The sequence below is a fragment of the Lonchura striata genome, chromosome 3, assembly GCF_046129695.1.
Source record: "Lonchura striata isolate bLonStr1 chromosome 3, bLonStr1.mat, whole genome shotgun sequence".
NCBI classification, from domain to species: Eukaryota; Metazoa; Chordata; class Aves; order Passeriformes; family Estrildidae; genus Lonchura; species Lonchura striata.
In genome coordinates this window covers 63,479,907-63,502,676 of record NC_134605.1, presented here as the reverse complement: position 1 = coordinate 63,502,676, position 22,770 = coordinate 63,479,907, and the positions used below count along the sequence as shown (strand labels likewise).

General features: G+C 34.3%; 1 protein-coding gene across 15 annotated transcripts in view; it reads right to left on the bottom strand.

Moving 5' to 3' along the window:
• The window catches only part of TRDN (triadin), a 227,942-nt gene that overhangs the window by 5,207 nt on the left and 199,965 nt on the right, over window positions 1–22,770 (bottom strand). For 14 of the 15 annotated variants that reach the window (XM_077782243.1, XM_077782247.1, XM_077782240.1 and 11 more), the window contains 4 exons: window positions 18,943–18,969; window positions 17,856–17,891; window positions 17,607–17,651; window positions 16,628–16,663 (listed from right to left, as the gene is read on the bottom strand). In XM_077782243.1, the coding sequence (XP_077638369.1) occupies window positions 16,628–16,663; window positions 17,607–17,651; window positions 17,856–17,891; window positions 18,943–18,969 (144 nt within the window). Of the gene's footprint in view, window positions 1–257; window positions 2,902–16,627; window positions 16,664–17,606; window positions 17,652–17,855; window positions 17,892–18,942; window positions 18,970–22,770 lie in introns of those variants that run through there. The other variant, XM_077782248.1, reaches the window with a different exon arrangement.

Below are 22,770 nucleotides of genomic sequence, written 5' to 3'. Positions count from 1 at the left end.
TTTGATGTAGATGAAGTCCTACCTGGAATGACTGCGGCAACCACTTAGCTTTCCATATGCCAGAGTGTAATCAATAAAGTGTGTAAAAAAGCTGGCTAAGTATTGCTAAAAGCCCATTAGGAGTAAATATAATGCTGAATTAGTAATTTTTTCAGTCTAAATTCATCTTTATAATCAGAAGGTTTCTAAAGCTTGCATATGTAAACCCTTGTCCTGTACTTTTCAATTCACAGAACAACATATCACAGCCACTGAAGCAGGGTTTATATCTTTTATTTTCCAAAATGTATAACAATCAGCAAAAGTTTGTGCAATATTTCAGGCTAGTTTGAGTAAAACCATGCAAACCAGGATTTTTTTTAAAGTTTCCAGGTGAATTTAAAGAGAAAAATGCTTGCCTCTCTGTGAGTGGACCTGCTTTTTCTGTTTTTCCAGGCAGTGACATAGATTAGGAAACAAAATTAAAAGACTAATTTTACATCACTTATGTAATTATATTTACTTTCCAAAGCTTTCAGATATCTAACATTCAAACATACCTAATTGAAACATTATGGAAATGAGATCCAGAACAAATTCTTTTTATCTCCCATCTCAGACGGGAAGGAAGGATTAAGGCTAACTATAATGAAAAAAAAAAATCCAAAAGAATATGAAAAAAATAAAGGCTTGTTGTATATAATTTTTTGTCCTCACTATTTGCATTAGATAAAATCTTGAATTAACTGATTTTTCAGAAAGTTAAAATCTCATTTTTAAGGCAGCTTTCACAGTAAAAACCTAGGGCAATAACATCCATCATAGTATATACAAAATCACAAATTGGGAAGGAAAAAGTTGGTGGAAATATAAAAAGAGACACCAAAATAAAATTGGAGATCATAATTCTGCCGTCAAAAAATTCCCTGTTGGCAGTGCTATCTTCAGAGCAGATCTCACAGGGGTCTGTGGGGACCTTCACCACGAACACTCATATCTATGGTGTGATTCTACATCGGAATAGCTACTTCTAGAGCAGGATCTGTTCCTACCTCCTTCTGGTCACCACTGCCTAAATTGCTTGTTGCAATGACAGGTTTTGCAGCACATGACCTGTGCAATATCAGAGCACATTAAGACTAAGGATCCAGTTCATGGAAGGCCATGACCAGTAATCAGAAAATACCAACTGGACCTAGCAGTGTAACAGCAAAGCTTTCTGAATTGCAGTAATCTGTCAAAGAACCAGTTGTCCAAAACTCACATGAGTCAATTATATGATTAAAGTAAGATGGATGGGCAGGGAGAGTGTAATAAGAGGGACAAGGCCAATGCTATCTTGGTCTATACTAAAAATAAAAAAGTGATATACACGCCAAAGTTTTGGCATGTTCAGATTCTACAAGTAGTAGGTTTGCACAAAGAGGATCATGTTGCTTCAGCAGGCAATGACATAACTAAGGTCACTGCTGTATATTTCCCAGATTAAATGCAAAAAGTATAGTAAGGAAATGCAAACAAATAGCAGCTTGCAAAAATGCATTATTTACATTGCCAGACATATACTGGTGAGATGCTAATTTTCATTCATGTGCCTTTAAACAGATCAAATGCCATCTTGTCTTTTTTTTAGGGCAAAAAATTCTTTGTTGAGGACAAGCACATCTATTGTCAGTTTTACTGTAAGCCATTTACAGTAGTGTTCTGTGAGGAAGTTCTTTCATTTCATCTAGTAAAATGAGATACCTGGATTATTTCATGTGTTTATGTCTATTTTTTTTCTGATTCTTTTTTTGTTTGGGTTTGGTTTTGGTTTTTGTTTGTGTTCACTGATTTGAGATAGCATCAAATTCACATAATTACTGCAAATTTGGGTTGCTTTAGCTTCGCAAATGGCATCTCACATCCTAGCTTTTCATCTGGCTTAAGCTAATAGCAAATTGTTGGTTGGTATGTTGTCCATTTACATGGCTTTTGCTACAAAACAATCTGATTGAGCCACAGAAGAAAAGTGGAAGCACTATAGTTACTTCATTTGTTTCTTCAGACTTTCATGTCAGTAAAACAGTGGTTTTCCCAATCTTTGCCAAGTGGTTTCACTTTCTCTTCTCACTTAGGGCCTCAGGAAGAGAAGAGCTTGTATTTCACCAACAAAACAGTCCATTTACAGTTTCAGGTTAAATAGAAATATTCATTAACATCACTTGTGGAGTCAACCTACTGATCTTGTATTGAGCTGCTCCAAGCAAGTGTGAGCTTCAGGCTACATGGTCAATGAAACATAAAAATAGCACCAGTCACAGAACACATTTTCATGACTTAGTGAGGCATTTTCCTGTCAGCAATTTGATTGAACATTAAGAAGAAATGGTATAGGATTGCAGCTAGTCTTGCAATCTTGCTGATATAAGAGCTACATTCAACCTTTCACTCCTTAGATAAAATTAAATGGAAAACAGACTCACTTCAATGCTGAGCATGTAGGTAAAGAAAAACAAGAACAAAAGAGGCATGAAAACACACGCACATGCTCACACACAGTCATATCAATGCCTTGTTAGCATTGCAGCCTTTCCATGAGAAACTGGGCACTTTTACATTTCTATCTTTGTTAAACACAATTCATTACTGCTTGTTCTGCTGCTGCCCCATGGAAACATTTCCAGGTACATGTGTGCAAGTGGATCACATTCTTGCAATAAGTACCACTGTATCCTACTGTGGACCTCAGCAGAAAAGATAAAGTGCAAAATGTCAGTGATCACAGCACTCAGTCTCTCTACTGCCCCGGTTTCCTTGTCTTTCTCTTGGAAGTCTTTGAGTGAGTCTTTTCTTCCTTGTTTGAAGGGGGATTAATAGGAAATTGCAGCCCAAATCCATTAGGTCCATTTAGGAAGACACATTGAAAGTAGCGTACAGGAGCTAGGAAAACAAGGAAGAGATGATTAATGTTTATGGTTTCCAAACTGGGGCCATAAGTCTATTCCATGTTCTTTTGAAAACATCTGTATTATTTTATTCCTCGTAAGTCAGTTATAACATCAAAAATCTCTAGTGTGATCACAAGCCAGGTTTCACATATCAACAAGATTTTAGCTAAAAAGCTCAATGAGAGATCTTGTATGAGAAATTATGGACAATTTCATATTTAAATACATAATTTTTCTCAGAGTTATAGTCCTACTTCTCCCGGAATACTTGCATTTTGGGATAACTGGATGTAATCCCCCAAAACTCACACATATATTTTCTGGGTTTTATATTCCACAGTGATTTTCAGATACATTGAAGAATTCCAGAAAAACTCATATTTAATCTAACTCATATCTATTTTATTAGATGTCAGGTGAATTATCTTTTATTGTGAATAAAGGTATCACAAATGACTGTACCTATTTTCTGACCTTTCACAGTCATGGATGTTTTATCCTTTTTAATTTTTGAATACTATGTATGTAGTCATACTTTCCATCATGTTTTAAAAGCTTTCAAGAACACATACTTCAGCACAGATGGAATTGATCTAATTTGCTTCATAAGCTGAGTTTTGCACTGTGAGATTAATACTGACAAGATTTTAAAAGATAACTATTAATCAGTTAGGTGTCTGGGAAAATGACTGGAGGAATGTTTGCATCAGAAACAAGTTAGTTTTCATTCAGTTGATTTTCTGATGGTTTTTTCTTTCCCCTGCTATTCATCCCATATTTAAAAAAAAAAAAAAAATAGCTGTTCCCTGCTACAGTTCTAAACTGAGATGGACTCTAGGGCTCCCTGCATTATAAACTAGGGTGCAGGCTATATTTATTGACTTCCAAGTCCCATTAAATGGTGGAAAACAGAGCAGTGGGTCAGGGATGCTGGTATAGTCAATCCATTTGTATTATCCTCTGTGGTTTTTTTTGCCTGACTTATGCAAAGGTTTTAACACTTTAAAATAAAATTGGAAAGTAGATCCTTCTGGATCTAATGACTTACTGCTTTTACTGCTTTTTTACTAAGTCTAAGAATGGAAATTATTTTTTTCCCCAAATTCTCAGTGTTTCTCTTTCTCTGTGAGATGGATCTCAGCTTTTTTTAGAAAACAGAGATAAAACAACTCCCCTGATTAGAGTTCACAGCCCAAATGTGTCAGACCAAGGTTCTCCTGTGAGGCTTGACAAGCCATGGACTGGGTGAATGTCCTAAGTCCTCTACCACTGACCTTTCTATGTACACATTTGGGCAGAACCAGAAAGTTTCTGAGATAAAATTACAACAAATAGACTTTTTCCATTCTTGAACAAAGGTAACTTTTATGAGTAAAATTAACTAAAAACAATGTACTGCCACAAAACCCACTATGATTAAAACTGGTATTGTCCTAACAAAATAGAGATTTTTCAATCAGATTATTTAAAAAAATCTCACAAACACAAAATCCCCTAAAATTTAATCACAGTGGATGCAAAATTGCCAAAGAGAAATTCCTTAAAGGAAGAAAAATGCCAGTTACAAATTCACCTTTTACTGTTCAAGGGAAACTATTTCTGTGTTGTTCTTTAATGGATACAAAATGAAAATAAAAAAACTAAATTACAGTGTTCTTCATGAAGAAGGCAAGTAGGACACCATGCACTTCCTAGCCCAAATAAATAAAAATAAATATTTTACTTGTGTGTAAAAAAATTCTTACCCCCTCTGTGTTTTACATGCTATCAGAATGCAAAAATGTACCTCTTTTTCCTTCACATGTATTTGCAAAGTTCTGTAAAAGACTAGCATGCACATAAATACTTGCAAGTATTTTAAACATGGTTAGGTTATTTATGTATTGCAATTATAACATGCCTGACACCACAGATGTTACCTGATTATTATTCTAAAACCACTAGTACAAGTAGTTGCTGCAATCTTCCATTTGAAAACCTCATGTATAATCTATTGTTAAAAGCCAGTAAATTAATGAAGGGGAAAGGAAAGGGCAAACTTTAAGATTTTTCCAGCTCAGTCATCAGCTACAAAATAATTATGTGCCCCATAATTCTAAATTGGGAAAAAAAAAGAGACAGAAATTAATTATTTAAAAACATATTAGGAATAATGTTTACTTGGAATGCATAATGCTAAATATCACTTTATAATTGTTTATTTGGAATATTAATGCTTTTTTGTCTTATTTATATCTGCAGTGTTTGTGAAGTGATACCAATTTTCTGGCTGGTATGTACTCATGTTGATTTCAATATGATGGAGTGATATTCAAATGTTTGTATAGCATATTACTTATCATCTGTTTAGAAAACATCAGATAAATGTTGCAAAAAGAGGAGGTTCAGGAGAAATAGGGATAGTCGATAACTTTTGTTAAATTTTCCTGCTAATTGTTTTCATAAGACTAACATAATTTTTTTCCAATTTGTGAAACTTTCAGCGCTGAACTTTGCTACAGGCTATATATATATACTTTTTTTTTTTTTTTTTTTTTTTTTGGCAGAGATCACCAAATACCCCCAAAACTGCCCAAAACCCTCACTCAACAACCGGGTATTTTGTTTATTTCTCTGCTTGAAGAGTAGAAACAAGATAGGATAAAGAGTGCAAATTGAATAGGAGTAAGAACAAGGAACTAGAAAAGGCAGGATTTGTAAAACAGGTTTAAGGTAAGGAGGAAAAAACAATCATGCTTCTTCCAAGATGTGCTGGTTTTGGCTGGGGTAGATTTTGTTTCCTCTGTAGTAGGTAATATAGGACATTGTTTTGGATTTTTTGTGGAATAAATGTTGGTAATTCAGGAACAGTTTAGTTCCAGCTGTGCAGGACTAACTCAGTCAAGGCCTTTCTGCCTTTCACCCCACCCCACCAGAGAGGGGGTGGTGTATGCACAAGGGGTAGGGGGGGACACAGCTGGGACAGCTGCCCCCAGCTGACCACAGGAATTTTCCATATCTTATGGCATCGTGCTCAGCAGATACAGCTGTGGGAAGAAAGGAGGGGAGGACATTTGGAATGATGACATTTGTTTTCCTAGGCAATGGTCATGCATGATGGAGCTCTATTTTCTTGCAGATGGTTGAATGCCCACCTGTCTATGGAAATGAGTGAATGAATTCCTTGCTTTGCTTTGCTTGAGCATGTGGCTTTTTGTTTTATCTAATAAACTATCTTTATCTCAACCCATGAGCTTTGGAAAAAACTTTTGTGGTTTTGTTTTCAACAATCTACAAATATGAAGAAAAGTTTGTATTAATTATTTTATACTGGATTTTCCTTGGAATTAGTCTGAAATATTTCATTCTGAAATGTCCTCCATTTTCTTCAAATGTTCTTTTGAGGGTTAGACAAACTAAAGGCACAATGCTTAATGAATTTATCCTAATACTAAGGCAATGTTTATACCTGATTTAAAACTTAAGCAAAATTACTTGGTAAAGCATTGAACTATTTTGATATGTTGTAGAGAATGTGTGATCTAGTAGCTACTTATAAGAGTACGAGATTTGATAAACAAATTGTTATGCTTCCAAATGTAGGTAGAGAAAGATGTAATTTTCAGGTTTTGGAAATAGTCAAACTATTTTAAAAGTCTTTTTTTCTGATACTATCTTCATAAATTGTGTCTTATTAATTCTCCCAGTGCAAAACTACTCACTATTAAAAGCAAATTTCATCATCATTCCATGATGGAATGGATCTTTTATATTTTAGCTAATTAAATAATCAGAGCTTTGAAATAAACATACAGCAAGTTTCCATATTTTCTGGTATTTTCTGGTATCTCATATTTATTTTTTTTATGGCTGATGAATTTCATACTTTTTAAAAACTGAATTTTCTGTATCTATCATATTCAAACTTTTTAGGTAAAATAAAATCAGCTGCCCATATAGTAAAGCTATACCGGATTAAATAGTTTCAGTATTGCACTTTTTATTATGTCTTCTTTACAATTTCTGTTTCATGTTACCCTTCTTAGGCTGCTTTATCTAGCAAACCTCAGCTGCAAAACATGCAGATAAGAAATTAATTCAGAAAATAACGACATCTTTGTCTGTGATAACGACAACTGAGTCTGCAACAGTGTTATGATACAAAACATAGTCAAGAGAACAATTTTAATTTTGGCATGCAAATAAGAATACAAATACATCCCACACTGCCTTTGCAATTCCCACATTCAATATGAATGCAGAATGTGTCTTTTAAATTGAAGAGAGTTCTCACTTTGAATGTATTGTCTCATATCTCCAGAGCAAATGTAACCAAAAAGAAAAAAGGAGGAACAGTAGGAGAAAAATATGGTTTAACAGTAGGTCTATTAAATAGACATAATTATCAGCTTAAGGAGGAAAAAAAAAAAGGCCTTCTATCTGGGCTATACTTTTGTTTAGGATGTAGTTTATGAGAATTAATATAATTTCTTAAATTCCCCTTAAGAGTGCTACTGAGGAAACAAAATGTCAATGCTGGAAAAGTGTTATAACACTTTTTTAACACATTAGAACCGGTACCCTTATGTGAAGAAATCTGGTACCTAAGATGAATTCATTTCTAAAACACTGGAGGAAGAGATATTTGCCTCTTTCTTGTTCACTTTGTGAAAGGAACAAGAACTTTCTTTCCTCAAAGAAAAAAAAAAAAAAGAAAAAAAAAGGAAAAAAAAAGAAAAAAATGGAGAAAAAAGAGAAAAAAAAGTTTTCCTTTAAGTAATTTTTTGCCAGCATGAAAATCAGTCAGAGAGAGAACAGCCAAGATGAGTTCCAGAAAGAAAAGAAACAAACAGAACCCCCTGGATTCAAAGATTTTGTGAAATTGTTTAGGGCTTATATAGTGGAAATGCTAAGTACCTTCCACAGTTACTCAATAAAGTATACAATTACGCAATGGAGCTTATCCGTGCTCTTGATCTCTAAGTGATATGTATGCCACACAGAGGGCTGGGTTCAAGAAATGTGAGGAATATGACAAAAGCACTATCCTGATGTTTTCAGTTCTTTAGCAGAAAGGAGGAAAGAATCCTAAAATAAAATTTAATAATCCCGAAGGTGTTCCTCTTTATGTATTACAATGATTAAAGTCTCTTTTCTATAAGGCTTACATAGCTGTTTTTTAATGCAAGTCATCAAATTAAATATTCATTAAAAATAAAATTCTTTTAGCAATAACAGTTTGGTTATTAAGGGAACATTACAGAGAATGTGTGACAATTGTTTCCTAGTTTGAATCCAATTTCTTCAATCAGAGGCTGTCCTAATAGAAATAAACAATTCAAAAAACACAAAAATTCAGACAATCATAGCATTAGAAATGACTATTTGGTAAGCAATTACAAGTAAAAGAAAAACTTTAACAACTACACTCATTTATTTGTGACTGCTTCTCAGGAATGCACATGAAGTGCAAACAAATTTCAGCAATCAAACCTGAACCACACAGCAGCAAAAACATTTGTTCCAACTTGATTTGGTAACCAAAGATTTTTTCACTTACTAAAGGGTCAGGAATAAAAGCGAGTACTTCCCCTCTTTCTCCCCTTCTTTTCCTGTCAGTCAATTTCAGCCCTGTTATGTAATATATCGGTACCATTACAGTATAACAAAGTGACAAGAGCAACAGGGCAGATGGGGAAGAGAAGTCACGTGGAATCTTTTATAAATATCACAATATTTTGCCTTCACACTTGCTAAAAAGAAGAATGTAACTCTTTGTGCTTAGTGGCCCTGTGTAACTTTTAATTATGCCTTAATTTAATCACATTTAATTACATCTTATTTCTTCAATAGAAAAGTTGAATGCTGAGGGCCTCTGCAGGAGAACAAATGTTGTTTTCTTAGGTTCACAACATGGCCCATAGATACCTGCTATTTAAAACAACATGTTTGGGCCAAAAAGAATATTATTTATTTTAAAATAAATTCTTTTCAACTCCTTTCTTATTGATTATGCTATAGAGTCATAGTACTGTAATTCTCAGAAAGTACAATGCTTAATGGGAAGAAGGATGGGAAAAAGAAGAGGAGAAAACATTTATATGTCCTTTACAAATAAACAAGGAATAACATTATCACTTTAATTCAGTTCTATATAACTAAAAACATCCTCTTCAAATGACATTTTCCTAGCATTGTATAGACAATATATAGACAGGAAAAATAAAACAATTATACCATGAGGACACCTCTTTTGCATCTTATTTTGTGTCTTGAATAACAAAAGAAAATATAGGATATTTGGAAAGTAGCTCCTATAGCCACTTTCAAAGTGTCTGTGATGCAATGCAATTAATTGCATATCTTTGAAAAGACCATCCAAGTTTTCATATCCCTTTTATCAAGGGGTCTGTCAGATAATAAGTTATTTAATGAAAAAGAGCTAAAGATGTTTGAGGAGCAGAATTAAATACTAGCAATAACATTGTTATTATAGCCATGAGAATTCAGATTCTCCCTAAGAGCTCTTTTTCAGGCACTGGGGGTCTTCTCCAGCAAGGTCTGGAGAAGATAAAATAGATTTATTCTATAGGAGTTAATATGCCTTTTCTCACAAAAATTGCTCAACAGTGAGACAGAAACCACCCAGAAGATTCCTTCATATGGGTGTCTGTGGTCCCAATTTGCCCCAAATTTTGCTGAATATGCAAAAGAAAACAGCCTCTATCCATGTTTCAATATAGAAAAAAATATAGTATCATTTACAAAGTCATTAGTACAGGTCTCTAATAACACTTAGTATAAAATATCATGAAAATGTATCAAATCACTTGCACTAGAAGGGCACTCTCATTATAGTTAATGTCATTAGAGGGGAAACTATCACCACAGTAAAAATATATATAGGATTAAAGGAACAGAACTGGTTAAGAACAGTTATGATCTGTCACTTGTCAAAGTCAGTTTTTGAAACATAACAACAAAGCTCACAGAATGTAATCTTCATTCTAAGAAAACCAATTCTGCAATAGAAGCAATAGAAGGTGAAATTTATTATTTCTGTCTTTTAGCTTGAGTGTGATAGATTGCATCTAACAACCATTCAAGGGAAAAAAGTCACATTTTGTTAACTGGCTCTTGCCTTGTCTAGTAAGAAGGCTAAATGGATAAGCTGTATATTTATGGAATATTGTTACATTCCATGTTATGGTCACTGCACATAAACCACGTAATTCTCCCATAAATGTGTGAACATCCCCAAAGTGACATTCTCCCAAAAGTCATTAAAAAAATTCTTTTTGTTAGACATTAAAATCATGCAAGATGTAACAGTGCAACACATATGTGGTAATGCAGACATTTCCAACAAAGCATAGCAATAATCAGAGCACACGGGCTTTACAATTTTGCTAGCATTGAGTTTTCAAAGGAGTCCAGTACTGGCATGATTTATTTTATTACTGAAACATAGGAGCAAATGGATGAATCATTAAAAAAATTATATATAAGAGGGAGCAGAAGTTACTGAATTTTTTCACAGTGCAACAGTAATAATAATAGTACAGTAGTTTTGGTGGGCAGCAAAATCGAATTGGATTATTTTGCTATTGCTCAATAAACATTGACCGTGTCATTGTAGGACACACTGTATGCTGGATAAGAAATTGAGGCATGTTGACATGACATTGTCTCTGTCAACTTATTCCTATGTCCAGTACATTCAACACAGGTAATTTCAATGTATTGGAAGAAAATCATTGTTTCTAAATCTCTGTCATTTACTTGAAGATTGGTTTAAATTTTACATATGAACACATTTATGTGCACAAAAAAGGATAAAACCAAAGAAGAAGGAATCAGGGATCTTTTTGTGTTAACAAGAAAGGACACCAAGTAGTTGGATGTTAATACCATATACTTTTTTCATTGTAAAGGCATGGGATAGAGAAAGGAGGGGAGGAGAGGAGAAGAGAAGGGAGAGGAGGGAAATTGTGTATGAGAAGGCAGTTAAGCAGCTAATGAAAAGGAAGTTGGTGTTTGAATGATGCAAGTGCTTTCTTAATTTCAGTTATCATTCTAACTGAAATATTTATTAAATAAATTTGGGGGATTTCTGGATTTTGTGTAGCGTTATGTTGTCTTCCTCAATGACAATACCTCTGCTGGGAACAGCAGGACTTCTTTTATGACAATAAAAGATCAGCAAAGAAACAGTGTTGAACTGCCTGATAAACTTGAACTGCTGGCAAACCCTGGCAGAACCAAATTCACCCTGCTTAGAAACAGGCACTGGAGGCACTACCTTCTGGATTTAGCTCTAGCCATGTGACATAAAGCTGAGAGGCAATTCAGATTCTGAAGGGATGAGTAACCCTTCAGGGATGGAGAAGTTTTTTTACCATGGAGAAAATACACTCTTTTCTAAGTGCTTAAGATTAGAACAGATCAGATCTGTGCCTGTGCGCTACTTATAATGAAAAATGGACCTAAATTAGAATATTTACTTCACCCTGAATTTGCACAGTTCTGGAAATAAGGAAAGACAGGAAGAAACTGTAGGAACTCAGTAGGCTGTCTTCTTAAAATATTTCACAACATCTGCTGCCACTGATTTAAAAATTGTATCACATACTTAGGATTTTTCCACTGGATTTCACTATACTGATGATAGTCTGGGTACATGCACTCACTCCAATATAAGGAAGCCTGGTTTCAGCTGATAATTTTTTTAAAAACAAAACCTATGCTGATGAAAAAATATGACAGCAATTACTTTCCTAAAGCTGAAGAGGGATTTGAAGAAATGGCCATTTACCTGAAACAAAGATAAATAATCTCTGACTCAGAAAACTGTTGAAGAATTCAATTTTGTATATAATTTTACTTCCACAAAGTATAATGGGAATACATAATATGTACTTTTCCCCTCTTCTCTTCCAATGTGATTTAAGTTAAGTTAATGTGACCCAGTTAAGGGGAAAAGAATGAACACATTGTTAAACAGGCATAAATAACATTACTAATTGAATTAATTTTTCAATTTTAAGCAAAACAGCTTCTCTCTACTGGACCAAAACCAGTGTCCTAAATAATAATTTTTTTCATAGTCTTTATCCTTTTCCCATAGGCTGTGACTCTTGTATATTTAGTTTCACCAATCTGTCCTGCATTTATAGAAAACATAGGTGTGTCTTTAATAATTTGCTAGACAAATAAATGTTGGGATTAACATAAGAAGGAATCAATTAATGAGGTAATTGTAAAAAACACAGTTTATTATTACTTTGTGCATTTAAAAATTTTGCTTATCCTCCAATTAAATTTTTTTCCAAATATCCTTTATTTCTGGAATCACTCTCTGTGAGTGTTCCCTTAGTGTATTCTCTGGTAGTACTTTTTTCATCCTCTTTTGATATAGAAAAGCACTCCATGCTCATGGGGCACATTATCAAGTGTAATGGGAGAGTTCTAATAATGTTTGTGGACAAAGACAGGGTAGACTTTAGACACTTTGAGTAAGATGTAGGTTGAGTGCCAGTACCCACATTTGAAGTCATGTTCACCAAGAAGATCTTCAATGACAACAAGAAATATCTCTCCACTGTAAACTGCAGATCTCTCCAAATATTAAACTTAGTGCTCTGCATATGCATGAGCCAAATGAGTCATCTCCATACATTATTAGATGTGCCTGGGAGCACAAAAATTAATCTGTAATTATTTTACCCGATAACCATTTTGAAGTATTTTACATAAAGAGGTTTCTGAAACAGAAACAGACCTAACAAATAGATGTCTTGTCTATTTACCTCAGTACCAATGATTTTTGTATTGATGGAGCTGGAATTGTGCAAAATTGAGAGGAACAAGCAGCTTGCACTCCACCTGCATTATTTTGTGACTCGGAAGTCCTAGTGCCCTCCTGGAAAATAGAAACTGGAAAACTGAGGCTTTCCAGTTGAAGAGGGCTTTGAAAGAGTATCATCTTAACCCCTTAGAGACTGCACAATGACTACAAAGCTATAAAGGAACTATCATTGTCTCTATAATTTTAAAAGCAAAGTACCTGCAGCTGCATTTTGTCAAGGGCCTGTACTGGAGTGTGATGAAAATCTTAATGAGAATAACCTACAGAGACACAGGTCTTGTAAATAAATGAGAACAGATCTTTTACAAGAAATTCTGAAACTTCTCAGTGTGTCAGTTCCTTCTAATGTTATTCTAACAATTCTCTTATGTCCAGAAAACAGCAACATAAATATTAGTGATATATTCCTGAATTCTGGTGAGAAAATTCTAGTCAGTACAAGTTCACACAGCTGAATTTCTGGAAGAAATTGCTGAGAGTATATCAGAACATACACCTGAGACACAGAGACTGGGTGGCAATAGAGTAGAGAATATGGTATCTGCAGTTCATCACCTGTCTATAGGTGAGAGTTATCTGCACTGCAGAGATGAAGTTCTTGCCTTCTTTTTTGACTGTTGTGCAATATTTCTAAAGTCGTTCAATGCTTCTACATTATAGAATATTACCAGTGTTTGTGCTTAATGAATTTGGCAAAATTTACTACTCCAGAATGATGAAAAAGATCATGTTTTACTCTAAACTATTCAAATGTTCCAGAATCAAGGAAGAAAAATTAAGTTATATTATTCTTTTTGAAAATAATTATATATGGGAAAAATCTCACACATTGCACTGCTGACAAGTTTACATACCCTCATCACTGGTGAAACGTCCTTCATAGTCTCCCAAATGGCTGTCATATCAAACCTTACATCAAACAAAACTTTCTGCTTTTGCAGATTTGGAAAATATCTTTTCTTTGGAAAATATATTACTAGATAGAAAGTGCAAAGCACTGAAATAACCTCAGTAATATACCAATTCCCACATGCTTATAAGACACATAATTAATTCAGCCCCTGCAGTTGTTGAGGTTTTCATGTGGTGATTAATATGTGCCATTGAATATATATTGATAGTATGAGGAAATGATTGCTCTTTATGATAGAAAATGTTTGAGAACAGGTATTGTATTTGAGAATCTCTATCATTGCAGAAGTAGATGAAAAATCTTGCTGAGGTGCATTTCCTTCCATAAAAGTTCTTGTGTAGTATGTTCATATAAGCAGTGTTCTGTATTATAAAGGCAATATACATCAGTTCCAGAGTTTTTAAGCAGTGTTCTGTATTATAAAGGCAATATACATCAGTTCCAGAGTTTTTATTCAAGAGGGCAGTTGGAAGGTATTTAGGATAAATATAATGAACTTTTGTTCCATTTAGATTTTCTTTCTCTGATGTTAGCCTTGAAAAAACCTATAACATGTATAAGTGTACAGCTGTTCATATAAAGATTATGGTAGATAATCCTCACTAGAGAGTTGAATTTTTATGCTTCTTAAATTTCATTCCAATAGTCAAAAAAAACTGCTTATGTGTGCTTCCAAATACATTTGTTATAAGATAGAAATAAAAATGAAGTTCCATGAATTCCCTTTTTTATTGCTGTTGGTAAATTTCAGTCTCAGTACAGGTGTCAACTGTGACATTTAGAAGAGAAAAAAGAAGAGGAAAGCATTCTAATTAATTGCTTGCAGATCTACAGTGAAATTTAGTGTCTACTGCACATTGCACCATTATTTATGAAAGGTACAGTAGTGCTTAAAATTCTGTTCAAATGTGGTGCATTCTAAAATTGCAGCTATATACAGCTTTTAAAATTGCTTAATCTTCTTTATCTGATTGCTTTTTAATATGAGGTAAAGGTTGAAGAGTTCTGAGCAAAATCTAAGAACATGGGAATCTATTCAGCTTTTGAAGGCTGGATGAAAATTTTCTATTTAAAGTTTTAGATTAGCTTAGGATGTGTAAATCCTTTTCCACTCATTTATCAGAAATATAAAATTAGTATTCAGTGAACTGGGGAAAAATAGAGGCTTAATCTGCAAACAGAACAGGTAAAAGTTATCAAGTTCCAATTCAAGTATGCACGACCCAGAACTTGATCTAAACTTAAATTCTCAATTTGAGCAAATGCTGAAAAACAACATCCAAAAGAGTAGCTTTGATGTTCTTCTGGAAACGTTTCATCCATTTTCTGAAAACTAAGTATTCTTTTTGGTGGACAATAAATATTTTAAAACCACTTACATAGTAAGTTCTGTTTGTAAAGCCAGTTATTTTGCACAGATCTGAGAAATGTCCAGTTGAGAATAATTGCCCAGTGATAACATACAACTGAATTAAACAATCATGTTTAATTCAAACAGTAATGTAAATGAAAGTCACAGAAACACAGTTTTTGAATGATGCAAACTTTGTAGGAGGGTGGTAGGCAAGCGAAAGTCCAGCAAGAGAAAATTCTTAGTACATTTGTGTTTTACACTAAATTTGAGATTTTGATGCATAGAAGAATTCATTTCTCTCATGGCAAAATTTTCGGTTTAGTGTACTGATTATTATTATTGTGATTAGCACTTCCTGATCTATAAAAAATTCTGTGTTAAATAGCAATACATTTTTGATGGCATGGATTCTGTCTTCTGTATCTGTCAGTTGATAACATACAAATCTAGAGGAATAAAATATATCTGACTCCATATTTTTGTGCTCCTGATTAAAGAAAATAAGATGAAAAAAGGTAAAGCTGTTCTTTTTTGTAAATGTAGTTGCCTTTATAAAACAAAGTAAGCCATGTGTGCAAATACTTTCGTATAATACACATGGTAACAAATCCAAGTTTTATTTAGCACTTAATTTGTACTCTCTCTTCCTTGAAAACAGATTGTTCTTCACTTGTTTTATACTTAGGTATCTTTTTGAGTTTTATATGATTTAAAGTTTGTACATATGGATAAATATATTTCTAAATAAATAGATACATATAACTGCACATATGTTACACATTTTACATCATGATTGTAGGAGTCTAAATCATTCCATTTACAGTAAAGAAGTCAAAAAAGCGTATACAACAAAATAGTCTGGACAATTAGAAGTGAAATACTTTCCTCAGTAAGTTAAGACTACAAAGCTGCATTAGGAGGAACCATATTCATATGTAGCTCATATTTTCTGTGTAAACCTGTTAGATGTCAGGTGAGATTAAATGCTTTGATCCTTGTCTGTCATGAATTAATGCAGTTCCACAGAAGTCATAGCTATTAATTTAATTTATATTAGTCAAGAATTTGGATCATGTATTTCCTCTTGCTGTAAACTAGTAAGAACATGATTAAACAATAGAGGGAGATTTTCTCCAGAGATGCCCTTCTTCACCATTTTTGCTGGAGCTGGGGCAGATTGTGATGAGAGACAATATTTATTAATGTGAGAGAAAACAAACTGAACATGTTTCTCCCTATGTGACTTTATTGTGGAAAAGATTTTTCTAGGAAAAGAGGAGGAAATATTAGTTTTAAATTCTGCACTGCCATATTAATTACAGACCTCTTGTTTTATAAGGTAATCAGATGAATAGGTGTTTAAAAATTTAGAAAGGCAGTAAAGCAATACCATTTCAGCAATTCATTCTTCACAGGAACAAGATTTGTGGATTTGATTTGCCTGGCTCTTGTTGCACATCTTGTTTCATAGACTTGAATAAGAAATGTGAAAATGTGTGATCTCCCCTAAAAAAAACAAACAAACTACCCAAAACAAACCAAACAAAACCAAACAACAAACTACAACCTTTCTGAATGTTTTATAACAAAGAAAAATTGTGTACCTGATGTCAGGTTTTGATGTCGTGGATCTTCTTTCACTGGAGGGACACATTAAAAAATATAGATACTAAATTAATCTACAGTTTCAGGCCAAAGTAGTGAAACAAATTTCAATAAGAAACAAGTTTGTTTCTAGGAATAATCTCTCAAATAAGAATTTCTATAAGCCATATTTTTTTAAATCCTGACTCTCCTAGTAAATAATTTAAACAGATACATTTTCTGTCCAGTATAACCATATAAGCAAACTGCTTCTAGAAAGTAGCTTAGTGAACTGGTGCCAGCACCACTGCTGTCCTTTGAGGTTTGAGATTTCAGTGTGCATATGCAAATCATTGTATTTAGCCAATGTAGAGAAGATATTTATGTCTTCAATCACTTACCTAATAAAATACTGTAATTTATTGCTATTAGTTATCTTTAGAGGTATAACAGAAAGCATTTCTCTATTTCTCTATTACTGTGAGGAAACAATCAAGGCAGTGCTGCGACCAAGAGGTTAGAATATGGGTGATCATGAAGTTTGTCTTGTGTGTAAAAAAGGGCTTCTTGTGTACTTATTGTGTATCAGTTAAGTTATTTTAAGGGATGAAGCGGGTGACCTAAGGCTCCAGAGAAGCTACAGAGATGAACCTTGCACTACCTCTTTAGGGAGCACTGGAGCAGACTGGGTGGAGCCTGGGCTAATGCTGGGCTGCAGTGCTGGGGCTGGACAGTCCCTGCTGCGCCAGCCAGGGAGGGTCACAGGCAGGGCACTGCTGCAGCCACGCTGGATCTGCTGATGTAATCTTTGATACTCATATGCAAAGGAGGCACCACACATTCAATTACTGGGGATTTATGTACAATTTCATCATTTTGGTTTACTTGCATGTATGTAGAAAGACTAAAAAAGCTCCTTTTTCTAATCTTATAAAATCCCCCAAACCTGAATATTTGCATTTTTATTGCTATTTGCAGTGATTTTTATCCCTTTATTACCTTTAGTTTTTTCATCTTTCAGCTGTTTCTTCATAGTTGTTTTTTCTACAAAGAAAAGGTAGCACAGTTAAAGCTCAGTAAACTGACTGTTGAATAGATTTTACCAAGAGTTTTCAAGTAAAATTATTTCAGAATTAACATAGATATATTAGGGATTGCCTCAGACAGCAATACATGCACATTTGCAATCTCATACTATTTTTATTGTGATCGTCTACATATATATGTACACATAGAATAAATTCCTACCTTCTTTTTCCTTGGTTGTCTTTGGTTTTTTTGTGACTAGAAAGATTTGCAAAGAAATAACATTAAGTGACAGGCATCAGAAATACAGGGCTTTTACAGTAAGTACATTGTGCAAAGATTCTCTCACTGGTAATTTCCCTGGAAGAATTACTGTGGTAAATGTGTTTCATGGCATGTTTATAATGCCTGTACCATTGCAACAGTGCCTGCTACACTTAGTAGCACTAGAAGTTCTGGACTTTGTGTAGAGTGGTTAGAAATTGTTTGAATATTGCTGGTTGCAAAGTAGTTTAAAAAAAACCCTGATAAAGAGTTTACAGCTTGAATTCTGCAATTCCTTAGCTACTGCCAGATTTGTTTGTTTGCCAAAATACACTAGGGAAGGAGTCTGCCTATTGCTTACTTCTTACTCTCTTTCCCAGAGTGATCTCAAACATCTGAAAGAAATAAACAAACAAAAATCCCCAGGATACAGAGCTAGATGGACCTTTAGAACTGCTATATGTGATCATTCAGAAGTCCTGCAGCAATAGATTGTGATTTATTTTATTGGGAGGGTGTTTTTCCTCATCTACATTCACTTAGAGCATGCACTTCTTCCTTTTCTACATCTTTTTTTCTGCAGCTGCAAATGCATTTGGTCTGTGACTCCATTCAACCAATAAAGGCAGATTGAAATTAAGCAAAGTATATGACTTCAGGCACCTGAGCCCATTTTAGTATTCATTGCTGGCTACAGCAGAAAAATAGCTGGCTGCCTTCAAATGGTTCATTTGCACTTTGCATCATCCAACTGTTGTAATAACACTTTCTTCTGTGTCCTCTGGCACATGTGTCACTTAATTCACACCAGCTCTTTGAGTGAGGATAACCTGTGTCTAGCTCACCAAAACATGCTGCAGAGGGAGAACAGTAAAAATCACATAATCAGATAGAAAGAAGAGACCTCTGTAGCTGCAGTGCCGTCACTTGACTCATGCAGCTTTATGTTATCACTGTTCTTTACTGGTGAGCAACATGCATTAATCAACACTGGTATGTTCATTAGCTCTTCCCATGAGGCATACTAGAAAAATGCAATATTTACCTGATGTTGGGATTTCAGCTGTTGGTTCTCCAGGAAAATAGCCAGTAATGAAGAGAAAGGGGGCAGGGAAGGGAAGGAAAAGAACAAGAATTTCAGTACCATATTTTTTCAGGGCAAGCAACCATTTAAATAGATCTTTTTTATCTGCAACTTTTCTGCAGGGTATTAATTTACGAACAAATGTACCTTAACAATGAGCGTGTAGGTAGAATTTCACACTGACAGCTAAAAGTCTCACTCTTTGATGTACTATAATCCAGCATACAATGATTCCTGCAAATGCAAACACTGCACCAAACAAAGCTTTCCAGCAAACAGATATTTAAACAGACTCATTTTTAAGCGTGCCTTTAAGGTTATAGCTGACTGTACTATTTTCCAAAAAATGTATTCAGTTTAATTGTTACCTCTCTTTTCTTATCATCCACACTTCCCAGCCAAAGACTGACACTGACCTTGAATAGCTGGCATTGACTCCTAAGTATTTCTCCCACACTAGCAATTTCACTTGCCTTTTAAGAAAAAAAATCTCTTGAGAGATTTTAATGACATCTTTCCACACCACCTAGCACTTCTGTGCTATTATAATACCTAAAATAATTTATGAAAATTGGTCCATCCAGCAGATAGAAATTCTCTGGTGTAAATCATTATCACTCATTTTAAATCAAATAAATTAATTACATTGTAACTTTGAATCCAAGAAGTCTTGCCCATCACTACTTCAGTAGTCACAGTTTTATGTAAGAATACAATTTGAAAGAAAAAGCAAAGCCGCTTTTCCTTAGAGCAGGACAGAAAAGGAATAAGATCACAAAGCATTTAAAGGTATTCCTTTGACTGAGATACCTCTGTACTTTCTTCCTGCTGAGTTTTAGCTTCAGATGAATATGAGCTCACACCAAGGTAAAAATGTTTCAGTCAATGCTTTTTCCAAAGGAAGACTGAGCAATTAAGCATCATTTTCCCTAACGCGTCCCAGGATACTTTTACTCAAGTTTTGGCCAATAAGGAGGCCTGTAAATGTCAGTGCTTAATGCTTAGGCACCACGGGCATTCAGCAAATGCCAGTTTTGCTGCTATTAAATGATGACATGCTAAAGTCCTTTAATATTTACCTTTTTGCTTATGATCTTACTCATAGCTTCTTAAAGATTACACATTACTGAATTGTGACCCATGGAATAGTTAATATGATTTTTCATTTACAGAAGAAAGAAAACGAAGATTTTTTCCAAGGTACTAAATCTAGGAAAGAGTTTCATGCTCTCATTTCTTAATTGAGGGATTTGGATGGGCCCGGTTATGTGCATGTACCCTAATTTAGGATTAACTGATTTCCTTGGATAGTCAGGTATGGGAAGACTGTTGGCCTGAAGGGCAATAGGTTTGACCCTTTGTTGTATGAAGTGTAAGGGCCATTTCCCCTTCTCAATGCATAAACAAACTTCCACTTTGAGAACATTGGGACATATATTACCCCTATTATGGGGCTTTTATTATAAACCTAATCGGGAATATTATTTGCCAATTCTTAGGGTCATTTTTAAATATCAGCCTACATGTTCTTCCTCTTGACTGCAAACTACAGTTTGGTATTCCTGCATGTGTAAGATCTGCCACCAGCTTTGTTTTCTGTTCAAGGTAATGTCTCCCAACTTGTGAGTCTTTAATCAATATGCAGGGAGTTAATTCTGTTTCATTACACATTCAAGTTTGATGTATAGTCAATGGCTGTCATAGACTCTCCTGTACACTAAAACAGAAAGAGTGAAAAATTATTTACTAATTGTTTATAAAATTGAGTGAATGGCTGTGTAGTGTATACTTGCCTGCCAGGTTAGATCATGGCAGCAAGTTACTATCATGAAATTGTCTGTGATATTAATTTGGGTAGTTTTCAAGTTCAGCCTTGTCTTTCTGTTTATACCTGCATCCCCTAATGATCCAATTTCTTTACTAACTTAAAACACATTTACTTTTACAATAAGACTGAACAAGATACAATGTGTGAATGAATTCAGACCAGGATAAATGTATTAATTTATTTTACATTCCACTGGACCTGTACTCCAAAATCAGTGAGTATTTCATATCCATTGCTACATCTCATACTGAATTACACAAAAGCTACATGGCTTGTATGTTAAGTACACTATACACCTCACTAAGAAATACATGAAGCAAAGCTATTTAGACCTCTATAAATAAAGAAGGCAGTGATTCAACTAAGTGTTCTACTATAAGTGGAGAAAATAAATTTAAAATAGACAATCAATCAATTTAAAAATAGACAATCTTAAGCTTGATCTATTTAAGCATGGTTTACTCAAAAAGGGGCACTGAATAGACAATTACTTTTGTAAATGACCATGGGTCTGCTTGTTCCTGTTTTTTCCTTCTTGTTCTTTTTTTTAATTTTTTTTTTCTTTTTCTAAAGGCACTGTTAACCTTTATAATAATTTCAAGCAGCAGAATATAAGCTCAAGAATATGGTACAAACATCCCCCTGAAAAGGTCAAGGGAAAAATATCCTGGCTACTCCTTATATTCACAATATACCAGGGTAATATAGCTCTTGATAAAAAATCATTGTAGACAGTGATTTTTGTGATGAAAACATAAAGAATTAGTCACTTAAATCTGTGATGAGCCTCTAACAGTACTGAGTGCCATCACTGGGTCTCTCAGATAAATCACTGCAGAAGACATTACATAAATGTCAGTAAACAAATCCAGAGAAAAGAAGACTGAGCAAAAGTGATTAATATAATTAAATAGAACAAAATTTTCTTAAAATACTGGCAAAAATGGAAATAAGCCCATGGATAGCTTCACAAAAAGTAATAATTTTGCAATAACAACTCAAAAATGGAACATTGCAGTTCAAGACTGAAGGAGATCCTTCTGTGTAAGCACATTTCAATGCCTTATGCTCACACTCACTTTACATCTGGGGTTCAGAGTAACACTGTTTTTCTACAGGTGCGTAAGAGCAAGTATTCATCTGCTCTAACTTTAAGCACCTAGCACAGGTGACTGGTCTAGGAAGTTTAAGTGAATGATTTTGCTTTGCACCAGAATAACACATGGTTTGGTCTTGATGTGCCAGGCACAGCACCAAAAAACCTCCACAGATCCTGTGCTAAAGAAGCAACAGCTAATTAATCTTTGAAGGTACATACTTCGGCATTTTCACAATTCAAAGCATGCAGTATAAACACTGTCCTTTTGCTTCTTGTCTGACCAAGAATCCATGCCACAATAAGCATAGATCCCCGTCTTCAGCCGTGCAGAAGCCTTCCTTAAAAATGACATTATAAAGGACGTTATCCCATGACTTCAGTGGAAGTTTTTGCAATGTGACAAATTCCCCTTGAATCCTCCTTAAAACTAATCTAAATTGGAAATCTTTCTTTCTCTTCTTTAATTTAGTTTAGGTTTTTTATTAAAAAAAGTTTTTATTGGAACAAGGCCAACAACATGCTTAGTGAATTAATGATGTAAGTAATTTCCAAATGGTAAAAGAATTAAGGAAAAGGTTGTCTAATTCAGTTATGGTGCATGCTATTTTCTTGTTTTCAATAAACAGTATATTTGCATAAATATAAATTATACATCTACACTAATCTAAGCCCACCAGAATATCAATTTTGCTACCTGTAATTTACATTATTTTCTAGGGAGCAAAAATTGCAAACAGAGTTTGAATCTTGCATCTTCACAATATTGCATTATAAATGTGCTTGATTTTGTTGTGTTTGGCTGTCAGTAAGCAGACAGAATACAAGAGTATCTGTAGTATAAGCAAGAAAATAGCACTATCTA